The sequence below is a fragment of the Pecten maximus genome, chromosome 5 (genome assembly GCF_902652985.1).
Source record: "Pecten maximus chromosome 5, xPecMax1.1, whole genome shotgun sequence".
In the NCBI taxonomy this organism is placed as follows: domain Eukaryota; kingdom Metazoa; phylum Mollusca; class Bivalvia; order Pectinida; family Pectinidae; genus Pecten; species Pecten maximus.
Genome location: NC_047019.1, coordinates 15,599,486 through 15,615,928, shown reverse-complemented (window position 1 = coordinate 15,615,928; position 16,443 = coordinate 15,599,486). Strand labels below are relative to the sequence as shown.

The following is a 16,443-nucleotide window of genomic DNA, read 5'->3' as shown; positions in this document are numbered from 1 at the left end:
CATCATTCAATTAAACCACCACACGTAGAACTTAGTTCTGCTTCTGCAAAGAAGAGAGAGAAAATCCTTTCATTTCATTCTATCTGTGCATGGTATATTTGTTCTTTCGAGGGCAGTCACACAAAAAATATATAACTCATTCACGAAAGAGACACCAATGCAAACCATCTTTAAAATGTCTCTAGTATAGCGCATGACATCGATATTAATCCTTTTCAGATAATCTATTAAAGTTCCCTTCGTTTTACTTTTTAACTTGACAGTAATGATAATTCAATTTCGGTCGCAGTCATTGATTATATCATGTCTTGTAAATATCACTTGCAAGCCTAAATCTATTAATAAATGCATTTTGTAAAAGACTGTCCTTTGGCGTTTTTGTTCTATGCACTTGAAAATATATAGTGTCATCCTATAACACGTAAACGTACTTGTGGTTATTGTGACCGTTTCATCAGATTCAATTTCTTGTGTAATAGCACGACTCCCTCTTTCCTCCGACACCACAGAAAAGACATATGATGTACCCTGCGTCAGTCCTGTGATATTAGCTGTCGATACAGCATTGCCCACAGTCAGGTTTCCATCTACTGGTGAGCTGCCGTTAACTCTCCAAAGTACGTTGTAACTTGAGACTTGTGACGAGTCTGAGGGAGGTGCCCAGGTGATAATTACACTGTTGGACGTTAAAGATGAGGATGTCAACGTTGTCGCCTTCAAATTGTTCACTGTAAAATCAACAGGCAATAACGGAAATGAAATCGTACGCACTAAGTGACAGAATTGTATTCTTCTGATGAATGTTGATTGATTAAATTGCATCACATCCCATTTGGAACATTCTACATCTCCTAGTGTCTAAATGTATTGATCAGGTAGTAAAGACACCACACACCAGAAATTGTATAATTTCTATTTGCCGTTCATATTTGCTAATTTTGGTATGGAATTTCCTTTTGCGACTTCGGTAAATAAACAAGCCCAGATTAAGTTGCTTGTGCTATGGACGCTATTTTTAGTCTAAGTTTTATTGATTTTACAATAAGTGCGAATACAGTTATATCAACCTATATCATTCACTCTTATTCACCCGAATTGAAGCGTCTAATGGCTCCTACTGTGAGAGGAAACCGGATTGCCCGGAGTAAGCCTTAATGGTCGGACATATGACCCGATTCCTTTTCCTGTCTGATCGATAAATGGAAGCCCAACTGACTAAGGAAAGCCATGTGTGTTTCCAGTTTGCCTCCGACCACTCAATTGATTCTTTTGAAAGATGCAAAATTACTTGGATTTTCTGTTTAAATTATCTGAACGCTTCTCATTTACTCCGAAATTCATTGAACATAATTCCACATCTCTTGCATAAGGTTCAAAAAGACCTCATCAAATTTTCCATTAAAAGGCTACTTGATGAGTTCCTATACTTACTGCTTCTACACACTCCGCCAGTGCTGTTAAATCCATTACTGTCATAGGACCCTGATTCACATCGACACACGGTTCCTCCAGTCTCGCCAGCAGTACACTCAGACAAGACATCAAGACATTCAATTAAACCACCACACGTAGAACTTAGTTCTGCTTCTGCAAAGAAGAGAGAGAAAATCCTTTCATTTCATTCTATCTGTGCATGGTATATTTGTTCTTTCGAGGGCAGTCACACAAAAAATATATAACTCATTCACGAAAGAGACACCAATGCAAACCATCTTTAAAATGTCTCTAGTATAGCGCATGACATCGATATTAATCCTTTTCAGATATTCTATTAAAGTTCCCTTCGTTTTACTTTTTAACTTGACAGTAATGATAATTCAATTTCGGTCGCAGTCATTGATTATATCATGTCTTGTAAATGTCCATCATTGCTTAATCACTTGCAAGCCTAAATCTATTAATAAATGCATTTTGTAAAAGACTGTCCTTTGGCGTTTTTGTTCTATGCACTTGAAAATATATAGTGTCATCCTATAACACGTAAACGTACTTGTGGTTATTGTGACCGTTTCATCAGATTCAATTTCTTGTGTAATAGCACGACTCCCTCTTTCCTCCGACACCACAGAAAAGACATATGATGTACCCTGCGTCAGTCCTGTGATATTAGCTGTCGATACAGCATTGCCCACAGTCAGGTTTCCATCTACTGGTGAGCTGCCGTTAACTCTCCAAAGTACGTTGTAACTTGAGACTTGTGACGAGTCTGAGGGAGGTGCCCAGGTGATAATTACACTGTTGGACGTTAAAGATGAGGATGTCAACGTTGTCGCCTTCAAATTGTTCACTGTAAAATCAACAGGCAATAACGGAAATGAAATCGTACGCACTAAGTGACAGAATTGTATTCTTCTGATGAATGTTGATTGATTAAATTGCATCACATCCCATTTGGAACATTCTACATCTCCTAGTGTCTAAATGTATTGATCAGGTAGTAAAGACACCACACACCAGAAATTGTATAATTTCTATTTGCCGTTCATATTTGCTAATTTTGGTATGGAATTTCCTTTTGCGACTTCGGTAAATAAACAAGCCCAGATTAAGTTGCTTGTGCTATGGACGCTATTTTTAGTCTAAGTTTTATTGATTTTACAATAAGTGCGAATACAGTTATATCAACCTATATCATTCACTCTTATTCACCCGAATTGAAGCGTCTAATGGCTCCTACTGTGAGAGGAAACCGGATTGCCCGGAGTAAGCCTTAATGGTCGGACATATGACCCGATTCCTTTTCCTGTCTGATCGATAAATGGAAGCCCAACTGACTAAGGAAAGCCATGTGTGTTTCCAGTTTGCCTCCGACCACTCAATTGATTCTTTTGAAAGATGCAAAATTACTTGGATTTTCTGTTTAAATTATCTGAACGCTTCTCATTTACTCCGAAATTCATTGAACATAATTCCACATCTCTTGCATAAGGTTCAAAAAGACCTCATCAAATTTTCCATTAAAAGGCTACTTGATGAGTTCCTATACTTACTGCTTCTACACACTCCGCCAGTGCTGTTAAATCCATTACTGTCATAGGACCCTGATTCACATCGACACACGGTTCCTCCAGTCTCGCCAGCAGTACACTCAGACAAGACATCAAGACATTCAATTAAACCACCACACGTAGAACTTAGTTCTGCTTCTGCAAAGAAGAGAGAGAAAATCCTTTCATTTCATTCTATCTGTGCATGGTATATTTGTTCTTTCGAGGGCAGTCACACAAAAAATATATAACTCATTCACGAAAGAGACACCAATGCAAACCATCTTTAAAATGTCTCTAGTATAGCGCATGACATCGATATTAATCCTTTTCAGATATTCTATTAAAGTTCCCTTCGTTTTACTTTTTAACTTGACAGTAATGATAATTCAATTTCGGTCGCAGTCATTGATTATATCATGTCTTGTAAATATCACTTGCAAGCCTAAATCTATTAATAAATGCATTTTGTAAAAGACTGTCCTTTGGCGTTTTTGTTCTATGCACTTGAAAATATATAGTGTCATCCTATAACACGTAAACGTACTTGTGGTTATTGTGACCGTTTCATCAGATTCAATTTCTTGTGTAATAGCACGACTCCCTCTTTCCTCCGACACCACAGAAAAGACATATGATGTACCCTGCGTCAGTCCTGTGATATTAGCTGTCGATACAGCATTGCCCACAGTCAGGTTTCCATCTACTGGTGAGCTGCCGTTAACTCTCCAAAGTACGTTGTAACTTGAGACTTGTGACGAGTCTGAGGGAGGTGCCCAGGTGATAATTACACTGTTGGACGTTAAAGATGAGGATGTCAACGTTGTCGCCTTCAAATTGTTCACTGTAAAATCAACAGGCAATAACGGAAATGAAATCGTACGCACTAAGTGACAGAATTGTATTCTTCTGATGAATGTTGATTGATTAAATTGCATCACATCCCATTTGGAACATTCTACATCTCCTAGTGTCTAAATGTATTGATCAGGTAGTAAAGACACCACACACCAGAAATTGTATAATTTCTATTTGCCGTTCATATTTGCTAATTTTGGTATGGAATTTCCTTTTGCGACTTCGGTAAATAAACAAGCCCAGATTAAGTTGCTTGTGCTATGGACGCTATTTTTAGTCTAAGTTTTATTGATTTTACAATAAGTGCGAATACAGTTATATCAACCTATATCATTCACTCTTATTCACCCGAATTGAAGCGTCTAATGGCTCCTACTGTGAGAGGAAACCGGATTGCCCGGAGTAAGCCTTAATGGTCGGACATATGACCCGATTCCTTTTCCTGTCTGATCGATAAATGGAAGCCCAACTGACTAAGGAAAGCCATGTGTGTTTCCAGTTTGCCTCCGACCACTCAATTGATTCTTTTGAAAGATGCAAAATTACTTGGATTTTCTGTTTAAATTATCTGAACGCTTCTCATTTACTCCGAAATTCATTGAACATAATTCCACATCTCTTGCATAAGGTTCAAAAAGACCTCATCAAATTTTCCATTAAAAGGCTACTTGATGAGTTCCTATACTTACTGCTTCTACACACTCCGCCAGTGCTGTTAAATCCATTACTGTCATAGGACCCTGATTCACATCGACACACGGTTCCTCCAGTCTCGCCAGCAGTACACTCAGACAAGACATCAAGACATTCAATTAAACCACCACACGTAGAACTTAGTTCTGCTTCTGCAAAGAAGAGAGAGAAAATCCTTTCATTTCATTCTATCTGTGCATGGTATATTTGTTCTTTCGAGGGCAGTCACACAAAAAATATATAACTCATTCACGAAAGAGACACCAATGCAAACCATCTTTAAAATGTCTCTAGTATAGCGCATGACATCGATATTAATCCTTTTCAGATATTCTATTAAAGTTCCCTTCGTTTTACTTTTTAACTTGACAGTAATGATAATTCAATTTCGGTCGCAGTCATTGATTATATCATGTCTTGTAAATATCACTTGCAAGCCTAAATCTATTAATAAATGCATTTTGTAAAAGACTGTCCTTTGGCGTTTTTGTTCTATGCACTTGAAAATATATAGTGTCATCCTATAACACGTAAACGTACTTGTGGTTATTGTGACCGTTTCATCAGATTCAATTTCTTGTGTAATAGCACGACTCCCTCTTTCCTCCGACACCACAGAAAAGACATATGATGTACCCTGCGTCAGTCCTGTGATATTAGCTGTCGATACAGCATTGCCCACAGTCAGGTTTCCATCTACTGGTGAGCTGCCGTTAACTCTCCAAAGTACGTTGTAACTTGAGACTTGTGACGAGTCTGAGGGAGGTGCCCAGGTGATAATTACACTGTTGGACGTTAAAGATGAGGATGTCAACGTTGTCGCCTTCAAATTGTTCACTGTAAAATCAACAGGCAATAACGGAAATGAAATCGTACGCACTAAGTGACAGAATTGTATTCTTCTGATGAATGTTGATTGATTAAATTGCATCACATCCCATTTGGAACATTCTACATCTCCTAGTGTCTAAATGTATTGATCAGGTAGTAAAGACACCACACACCAGAAATTGTATAATTTCTATTTGCCGTTCATATTTGCTAATTTTGGTATGGAATTTCCTTTTGCGACTTCGGTAAATAAACAAGCCCAGATTAAGTTGCTTGTGCTATGGACGCTATTTTTAGTCTAAGTTTTATTGATTTTACAATAAGTGCGAATACAGTTATATCAACCTATATCATTCACTCTTATTCACCCGAATTGAAGCGTCTAATGGCTCCTACTGTGAGAGGAAACCGGATTGCCCGGAGTAAGCCTTAATGGTCGGACATATGACCCGATTCCTTTTCCTGTCTGATCGATAAATGGAAGCCCAACTGACTAAGGAAAGCCATGTGTGTTTCCAGTTTGCCTCCGACCACTCAATTGATTCTTTTGAAAGATGCAAAATTACTTGGATTTTCTGTTTAAATTATCTGAACGCTTCTCATTTACTCCGAAATTCATTGAACATAATTCCACATCTCTTGCATAAGGTTCAAAAAGACCTCATCAAATTTTCCATTAAAAGGCTACTTGATGAGTTCCTATACTTACTGCTTCTACACACTCCGCCAGTGCTGTTAAATCCATTACTGTCATAGGACCCTGATTCACATCGACACACGGTTCCTCCAGTCTCGCCAGCAGTACACTCAGACAAGACATCAAGACATTCAATTAAACCACCACACGTAGAACTTAGTTCTGCTTCTGCAAAGAAGAGAGAGAAAATCCTTTCATTTCATTCTATCTGTGCATGGTATATTTGTTCTTTCGAGGGCAGTCACACAAAAAATATAGAACTCATTCACGAAAGAGACACCAATGCAAACCATCTTTAAAATGTCTCTAGTATAGCGCATGACATCGATATTAATCCTTTTCAGATATTCTATTAAAGTTCCCTTCGTTTTACTTTTTAACTTGACAGTAATGATAATTCAATTTCGGTCGCAGTCATTGATTATATCATGTCTTGTAAATATCACTTGCAAGCCTAAATCTATTAATAAATGCGTTTTGTAAAAGACTGTCCTTTGGCGTTTTTGTTCTATGCACTTGAAAATATATAGTGTCATCCTATAACACGTAAACGTACTTGTGGTTATTGTGACCGTTTCATCAGATTCAATTTCTTGTGTAATAGCACGACTCCCTCTTTCCTCCGACACCACAGAAAAGACATATGATGTACCCTGCGTCAGTCCTGTGATATTAGCTGTCGATACAGCATTGCCCACAGTCAGGTTTCCATCTACTGGTGAGCTGCCGTTAACTCTCCAAAGTACGTTGTAACTTGAGACTTGTGACGAGTCTGAGGGAGGTGCCCAGGTGATAATTACACTGTTGGACGTTAAAGATGAGGATGTCAACGTTGTCGCCTTCAAATTGTTCACTGTAAAATCAACAGGCAATAACGGAAATGAAATCGCACGCACTAAGTGACAGAATTGTATTCTTCTGATGAATGTTGATTGATTAAATTGCATCACATCCCATTTGGAACATTCTACATCTCCTAGTGTCTAAATGTATTGATCAGGTAGTAAAGACACCACACACCAGAAATTGTATAATTTCTATTTGCCGTTCATATTTGCTAATTTTGGTATGGAATTTCCTTTTGCGACTTCGGTAAATAAACCAGCCCAGATTAAGTTGCTTGTGCTATGGACGCTATTTTTAGTCTAAGTTTTATTGATTTTACAATAAGTGCGAATACAGTTATATCAACCTATATCATTCACTCTTATTCACCCGAATTGAAGCGTCTAATGGCTCCTACTGTGAGAGGAAACCGGATTGCCCGGAGTAAGCCTTAATGGTCGGACATATGACCCGATTCCTTTTCCTGTCTGATCGATAAATGGAAGCCCAACTGACTAAGGAAAGCCATGTGTGTTTCCAGTTTGCCTCCGACCACTCAATTGATTCTTTTGAAAGATGCAAAATTACTTGGATTTTCTGTTTAAATTATCTGAACGCTTCTCATTTACTCCGAAATTCATTGAACATAATTCCACATCTCTTGCATAAGGTTCAAAAAGACCTCATCAAATTTTCCATTAAAAGGCTACTTGATGAGTTCCTATACTTACTGCTTCTACACACTCCGCCAGTGCTGTTAAATCCATTACTGTCATAGGACCCTGATTCACATCGACACACGGTTCCTCCAGTCTCGCCAGCAGTACACTCAGACAAGACATCAAGACATTCAATTAAACCACCACACGTAGAACTTAGTTCTGCTTCTGCAAAGAAGAGAGAGAAAATCCTTTCATTTCATTCTATCTGTGCATGGTATATTTGTTCTTTCGAGGGCAGTCACACAAAAAATATATAACTCATTCACGAAAGAGACACCAATGCAAACCATCTTTAAAATGTCTCTAGTATAGCGCATGACATCGATATTAATCCTTTTCAGATATTCTATTAAAGTTCCCTTCGTTTTACTTTTTAACTTGACAGTAATGATAATTCAATTTCGGTCGCAGTCATTGATTATATCATGTCTTGTAAATAATCACTTGCAAGCCTAAATCTATTAATAAATGCATTTTGTAAAAGACTGTCCTTTGGCGTTTTTGTTCTATGCACTTGAAAATATATAGTGTCATCCTATAACACGTAAACGTACTTGTGGTTATTGTGACCGTTTCATCAGATTCAATTTCTTGTGTAATAGCACGACTCCCTCTTTCCTCCGACACCACAGAAAAGACATATGATGTACCCTGCGTCAGTCCTGTGATATTAGCTGTCGATACAGCATTGCCCACAGTCAGGTTTCCATCTACTGATGAGCTGCCGTTAACTCTCCAAAGTACGTTGTAACTTGAGACTTGTGACGAGTCTGAGGGAGGTGCCCAGGTGATAATTACACTGTTGGACGTTAAAGATGAGGATGTCAACGTTGTCGCCTTCAAATTGTTCACTGTAAAATCAACAGGCAATAACGGAAATGAAATCGTACGCACTAAGTGACAGAATTGTATTCTTCTGATGAATGTTGATTGATTAAATTGCATCACATCCCATTTGGAACATTCTACATCTCCTAGTGTCTAAATGTATTGATCAGGTAGTAAAGACACCACACACCAGAAATTGTATAATTTCTATTTGCCGTTCATATTTGCTAATTTTGGTATGGAATTTCCTTTTGCGACTTCGGTAAATAAAGGACACCAAATTCAGTTGCCTGTGCAATTGACGCTATTTCTAATCTAAGTTTTATTGATCTTTCAATAAGTGCGAATTCAGTTATATCAGCCTATATTATTCACTCTTTTTACCCGAATTGAAGCGTCTAATGGCTCCCACTGTGAGAGGAAACCGGATTGCCCGGAGAAAGGCTTAATGATCAGGCATATGTCCCGATTCCTTTTCGCATCTCATTTACTCCCAAATTCATTTAACATAATTCCACATCTCTTTTATAATGTTCAAAAAGGCCGCAAAGAATTTCCCTTTGAAAACTGCACTTGACGATTTCCTATACTTACTGCTTGTACACACTCCACCAGCGCTGCTAAATCCATTACTGTCAAAGTACCCTAATTGACATCTACACACAGTTCCTGATGCCTCACCAGCAATACACTCTGACAAGACATCATTGCATTCAATGGAGTTACTGCATGTCGCACTCAAGGCTGCCTCTGTAAATAATCGTGATAATATTTTCAGTATGACATATTCTGTATGAAACTTTTGTTCATTTTGTGTCTGAAAATGATATTAAATAGATTAGCAGTTTGGTTGAACGCAATCGTTGGTTAATGCAGTAATAAAGCTTTATGAAACGAATGATTTGAATTGAAGCATTATTCCGTTACACCCCAATATACGTACCTACTTTGATTGACTGGGGTGGTCACTGTTATTGTTTGAAGCAAAAAGTACGTACCTGATTTTGTAGGCTAGATCTGCAAGCATTATTTCTATTTACAGAATAATAGTAGTGAATCTTTGATGTTTTAGTCGGCAACACTCCAATGAGCGCACAGAAAAATATAAGCATGTTTTGATTAGTTATGCAAGTAAGCTATGAAACAAGTGGATTATATTGTTTAATGCATTAATATTCAATATCTGTAACTAAATTGCATGTTCTGATTAGGTGAGTGAGTAGGATATATTGCAAGTGGATATATTTATCATGAATTTACAAATGGAACTCACCGGTTCTAGTTGAAACATACTAAGGTGATTTCGGTCTACCTTCTTTACTCACCTTTGAATTATTTGAAATAGTAATTTCCTTGCGTTGTCCATACCTACCTTTAATGTTTTTGTCAAAGTTTTTCACACGCTTTCAGCTTACGTTGTCATTAGAATAATGCAAACCATACGCCATAAGAAGAGCTGCACATATCAGTGATTATCATTTCTTCAACATAGACACACATTACAAATTTTAACATAAAATCAATATTTTAGATAATATCAGCAGTAATACTTGACTGAAATAACCCGAGGAATATGTTACATTTATGAGACATCAATATAAAATCTTCCAAATCCTGTCTAACAAGATGTCAAAAACAAATATAACTACATAAATACAACAACAAGGATAATATGATGATAGAGAAATAATATTTACTGTGTAACGTCATTATAAATCGATATTGATAAGCAACATATTTACAGATACTTCACCTGAACATAATGGGAGTCTTTTTTTCTTTTCTTTTTATAGCAATAATAGGGATTGACGAGAGACTATGCATGCACTCTAGGGATTGGATGTCATTGGGGTTTTTTTGTTTTTGTTTTTGTTTTTTTGTTGTTGTTTTTTTACACGCACATAAAAGGATTGGCTATATATTGTAAAAACCCATGAACATGCATGCTACAGACTGTATATGCGCATGCACGATCTGGTAGGTAAATACAGTCATACATAACGTCATTACGACGTTTGCCTGTCATCTGGATGTTCTGCACTACATCTGAATGATCTGTACATACTATGTAAGCTAATCTGAAAAATAACTAACAAGTATCGTCACAGTTCAAATGTAAATGGATAATGCACTAAGTTATATTGAGTAGTAACAAATATATTCAAATAGCATTGAATATGAAACTTTTGAAATATATTTATAAAAGCTACCTTGCTGATACATTTGACACAAGCCCTATAAGTTGATATCAATGGTCCTAAGGTAGAAATGAATCCATTTCATATTGTATGTTGATATCTGGTTGAGAAGTGATATGGATTCTAACACTATTATTATAACACTACCTCAAAGCGTTATTCTATCCTAAGAGTTCGTGAAGCTTTCTACTGACATGCATAAACTACTTGTCCCCACAAGAGACTGCTATATTAGGCCGGGATATCTTTAAGACATAATCCTTGCCTAAAAAACAAAGCAAATGATATGAAGCCTGTACAGCTAAACAGCATACTCTGAGTACAAGAACAAAATATAACCAATATGTAGTAAGTTATCATGCGTTTTGAATAAGTATTCATTTAATTTATGAATAGCAAGCATGAAATATGTCTCAATTGATAACATAGTTCACAAAAGAAAAACTTACTAGCTGCACACCCAGTTCCATTGTCATAGTAACCTTCAGTACAGTTGCATATACCACCAATGCCCGTGCACACCGCGCTTGTTGTACATTCGTTGAGCACGTTGTAGCATGGTCCTTCCCCTGATTTGATCTCTGGATTAAATATCAAATACAAATCACAGTACCTGGTAAGCTCTATGAATGTCCAAAGAAATAAAAACATACAAATCACAATACCTGGTCAGCTCCATGAATTCTCACAGAAATAAAAACATACAAATCACAATACCTGGTCAGCTCCATGAATGCTCAAAGAAATAAAAACATACAAAAATTAATCTTTGTAACTTGAAAGTCGAAAGGGTACCTCGTATAAATCATTTTGCATTTGACATCAATTTATATAAATGTTTGTGATGTTGAAATTTAGTAAGTTACTGGTTGATATTAGCAGATTAATACAATATATCTATCGGCGTAAAACACCCATTACATTAAGACTTTTCCAACTTTATCTTCTCTGAAATACTAAGCAAGATAACATCGGATATTCAGTCTTTATTAGAGATTTCTATTTCTTATTATAGTTATATGGAGTAGTAACAAATTCGAAATGTACATTAAAATAGCATTGTATATGAAACTTTTGAAATATCTTTATACAAAAACTACACTGCTGCTTAATTTGAGACACACAAGCTCTATTTGATAATACCAATGGTCCTGTGGTAGAAATAAATGCATTTCATTGGGTATGTTGATATCTAGTTGAGAGGTGGTGTGGATTCTAACACTATCAATATAGCACTACCTCAAAGCGTTATTCCTAAGAGAGGACACCTCGTATAAATCATTTTGCATTTTACATCAATTTATATAAATGTTTGTGATGTTGAAATTTAGTAAGTTACTGGTTGATATTGGTAGATTAATACATTATATCTAACGACACTGTTATCGGCGTAAAACACGCATTACATCAAGACTTTTCCGAAATCTAATATCGGATATTTAGTCTTTATTCCAGATTTGTATTTCTTAGACGCGTGATGTAAGACCGTTATCTAAAAAAAGTTATTTTGACGCAAGTGTACCGATTCATCATCTCAATTGTCTATTAGCATATCAATCGGAATGTCTGCATCAGGTGATGATTGTCGAAAGGTTCAGGTCTACGTCCTTTTTATTATACATAAATTATATCACAAATTGTGTTAGTAAGAAATTATTTTCTGACTACACTTCATTGTTTGAAATGGTCCCCGTCGCAGTAGCTGAAACTCTTAGTGTTGATTTAAAAATTAAGGCTATTGGGTGGACCCATTGAACCCATTTAAAAGTCAATATCAGTCACTGGTAAATAGGTTTTTGGGTGATTAAAACGTTTGCGTACAGTTGGTTTATAAACGTTGCTTCCTTTCATTCATGACATTTTATATTTACAAATATTACTGCATAGTATGTTTCCACTAAGCACTGAATTGGAGAAAAGTTACAAAGGCTTCAAGCCAGTGGTCTAACTCAATTGTTATGTTAAATACATCAACCAAATATTTTGAAATACATTCTTGGGCATTGTAATCCCGGAATATAATTTCAGAGAAATTTCAGATGTCGTGAGTATCGCAGATAGACTCACGACAGGTGACTGCTATATATATTTCCTAAATCTTGTGTTTGCGCGGTGAAGGGTGACGTTATGTGGCCCTCATTCAACGCCGATCCGATAAGGCAGCTAACAATTAGATCCTTTGTCGCTATACATGTGGGAACGTAATGTGGACAAAGATAGAACTTACACCATTAACAGATCCAGAGGCTTGTATTGTAGCGAAAGGAGTGTACAGTTTTAAGGACTGTCCTTTTAATTGATGAGATATGTTCAGCTTGAAAATAAATGAAAGGGAGAAAATTACTTTGCATTTCAAAGATGATTAAAAAAGGCTTTCGTCAGTTTCGATTATTATGAATAAAATATTGTATTCACAGAAACCAAGAATCCTTCGGTATTCAATAAGATAATCAATTTAGATATTCGTTCCTTATTAAGTCTCAGTAAATTTCACGATAATACGTAATGGATGTAACTCGGTATAACTTTTACAACGATGTGCTACAAGAGGCGAAATTGCATGTATAAGAAGGGTTTCATGATTTTATTATTTTAGTTGTAACGTTCGGTCCAAAATGACCTATGGGGACAACAGGCATCAAGTTATGACAAAACAAGAAAGTTGTTTTTGTCCAGCGAAAATTTTGTTTTACGAATATGTGAGAAAAAATTCTGGCTGTGCAATTAACAAAATTGACTATATACGAAATGAACGAAGGCGGAATGTGGAACTTCGTTAACTCGAACTCGGATAACTCGAATACCCCGCTTAACTCGAAGTACCTCGCCGGTCCCGGCCGAATTCTCTCTTTATCTTAGTAAAAAAAACTCGGAAAATTCGAATTCGGATAACTCTAAAAACTCGGATAATACGAAGTAAAACTTTGGTCCCAACAATAAAAATCCTACTTGAAATGTTCGAATAACTCGAAGTATAATTTTCGTCGATCGGTGGCAAACGCCGACATTTTTTAAGAGCTAAATTCCGTTTGTAATACTGAACATATCGGCACTACTAACCTACATGCTATTATAAGTGTTTCATAAATTCATAAAAGAAATTGTCGGTTGAATCTTATAACAACAAGTCTTGGTGATAAAAAGTACTGCTTTACTTACATCAGGTAATTTCCCAAGGCGAACGCCGATATCAGTACACACGATAGTCAACAACTCATCTACCCGTTCGCTCAAGCGGAACTAATCTCGGTATCACTTAACCTTATCCAGGGACAATACACAATAACAAAAGTGGCCATGTACTTACTGGTGATACAATCAGTTCCATTGTAGTAGTGAGTGGAATTATTGCAGGCGCACTCAAAACATGGCAGGACCACAGTTTTACATATTCCAAAGTAAAGGTACAGGGTCGTCTGCAACACAACAGAATGTCATAAATGTATAGGAGTGTCTACATCAACACAGAATATCATATTGGTACAGGACTATCTACATCAACACAGAATATCATATAGGTACAGGACTGTCTACATCAACATAGAATATCATATAGGTACAGGAATGTCTACATCAACACAGAATATCATATAGGTACAGGACTGTCTACATCAATACAGAATATCACATAGGTACAGGAATGTCTACATCAACACAGATTGTTATATAGGTACAGGACTGTCTACATCAACACAGAATATCATATAGGTACAGGACTGTCTACATCAACACAGAATACCATATAGGTACAGGACTGTCTACATCAACACAGATTATCGTATAGGTACAGGACTGTCTACATCAATACAAAATAGCATCTAGGCACAGGACTGTCGACATCAACACAGAATATCATGTAGGTACAGGACTGTCGACATCAACACAGAATGTCATATAGGTATAGGACTGTCTACATCAACACAGAATATCATATAGGTATAGGACTGTCTACATCAACACAGAATATCATATAGGTATAGGACTGTCTACATCAACACAGAATATCATATAGGTACAGGACTGTCTACATCATCACAGAATATCATATAGGTACAGGACTGTCTACATCAACACAGAATATCGTATAGGTACAGGACGGTGTACATCAACACAGAATATCATATAGGTACAGGAATGTCTGTCATCAACACAGAATATCGTATAGGTACAGACTGTCTACATCAACACAGAATATCGTATAGGTACAGGACTGTCTACATCAACACATAATATCATATAGGTACAAGACTGTCTACATCAACACAGAATATCGTATAGGTACAGGACTGTCTACATCAACATAGAATATCATATAGGTACAAGACTGTCTACATCAACACAGAATATCATATAGGTACAGGACTGTCGACATCAACACAGAATATCTTATAGGTACAAGACTGTCTGCATCAACATAGAATATCGTATAGGTACAAGACTGTCTACATCAACACAGAATATCGTATAGGTACAGGACGGTCTACATCAACATAGAGTATCGTATAGGTACAGGACTGTCTACATCAACACAGAATATCGTATAGGTACAGGACTGTCTACATCAACACAGAATATCACATAGGTACAGGACTGTCGACATCAACACAGAATATCATATAGGTACAAGACTGTCTACATCAACATAGAATATCGTATAGGTACAGGACTGTCGACATCAACACAGAATATCATATAGGTACAAGACTGTCTACATCAACACAGAATATCACATAGGTACAGGACTGTCGACATCAACACAGAATATCATATAGGTACAGGACTGTCTACAGGACTGTTGTAGGTATAAAATTATTAACGTCGCTTGAAACATTTTAAATACAGTGTTAGAAATTTTGGTAGCAAATATGATAGAACTTTTATGACACAAATAATATTATGCTTAAGAGTGTGACATTTCAATGACTATGTGTCACCTTTATCAGTCTAATCTAATCTTGTGTTTAATCATGTTTAATGAGACTAGATTGATATGTTGAACAGGGGTTATTAATACCACCGTGAATAACACTAATGTCGTCCTACATCATGAATTGTAACGAAATATGGAAAGGAAGGTTGTTTTGAAAGTTATTGCTGCCATTCGCTTATAGAACGTAAAACAAGTGTTGATTCCATGACAACACTGCCGATATACTTATATAAATACGTGTAAAGACAACTATAAGGCAGTTATCTAATATGCATTCCATTGAATATAATAAACTGTACCTTTGAAAGAAAAATCAGCTTTTCCTACCAATATTTCCCTTTGAGTCTCATAATAAGAAAACATTCATCAGCGTGATCATATCAGTTCTTTAATCTTTAAATGAGACGCTGGTAATACAATTGTATTGTTTATCGTGAGAAGTGTTACTTCCTCTTTGTTCGTACAATGTAATATATTAGAATATCCTCTATATCAGTCTATGTAAGTAAACTTACCATACATATCAGAACTGACGATGGCCAAAATCTTCTACCGGGCAACATCTTGTTCCTTTTACCCGATTTCCTGATCACGTAAACCAGGAAGTTTTGAACAGGGAAGGCGCACAATCGACCGTGTGTAAGGATGTTCTGCTCTGTTTAATATGAATATTACTCATCGGTTTTCAGCAAAAATACACAAATATGTACCCAGTCGTTATTTACAACGTAACAATGTAAAGCTGATATTAACATGCAACTTTCCACTTAAACGTTTACTGTAATGGGTTTGATAAAACGAGGGTCTCTGTGCTAACTACATACCGTCGCAAATAAATTAAGCTACAAATTCTACGGCTCCTGTAAACTAAATT

General features: G+C 36.5%; 1 protein-coding gene and 1 long non-coding RNA gene across 2 annotated transcripts; both read right to left on the bottom strand.

Annotated features, from left to right (window-relative positions):
- Window positions 1-2: 2 nt before the first annotated feature.
- LOC117328323 lies at window positions 3-9,240 on the bottom strand. Its single transcript, XM_033885847.1, has 13 exons — window positions 9,036-9,240; window positions 8,168-8,464; window positions 7,623-7,778; window positions 6,623-6,919; window positions 6,079-6,234; window positions 5,079-5,375; window positions 4,535-4,690; window positions 3,535-3,831; window positions 2,991-3,146; window positions 1,991-2,287; window positions 1,432-1,587; window positions 432-728; window positions 3-43 (listed from the first exon to the last, which is right to left on the bottom strand). Coding segments are annotated over exons 1-13 (2,604 nt in total). The 5' UTR covers window positions 9,037-9,240.
- Window positions 9,241-9,296: 56 nt separating this feature from the next.
- On the bottom strand, window positions 9,297-16,182 carry LOC117327295. Its single transcript, XR_004532610.1, has 3 exons — window positions 16,085-16,182; window positions 13,947-14,055; window positions 9,297-11,220 (listed from the first exon to the last, which is right to left on the bottom strand). It is a non-coding gene; the product is annotated as an uncharacterized LOC117327295 (long non-coding RNA).
- Window positions 16,183-16,443: the final 261 nt, after the last annotated feature.

Bases quoted from the DNA above. Each gene is read 5' to 3' on its own strand.
- LOC117328323 (XM_033885847.1), bottom strand. The intron at 6,235-6,622 runs GTACGTTTACGT...TCTTCTTTGCAG, and splicing joins AACGGTCACAATAACCACAA to AAGCAGAACTAAGTTCTACG. The intron at 2,288-2,990 runs GTAAGTATAGGA...TTGATTTTACAG, and splicing joins TGGCGGAGTGTGTAGAAGCA to TGAACAATTTGAAGGCGACA.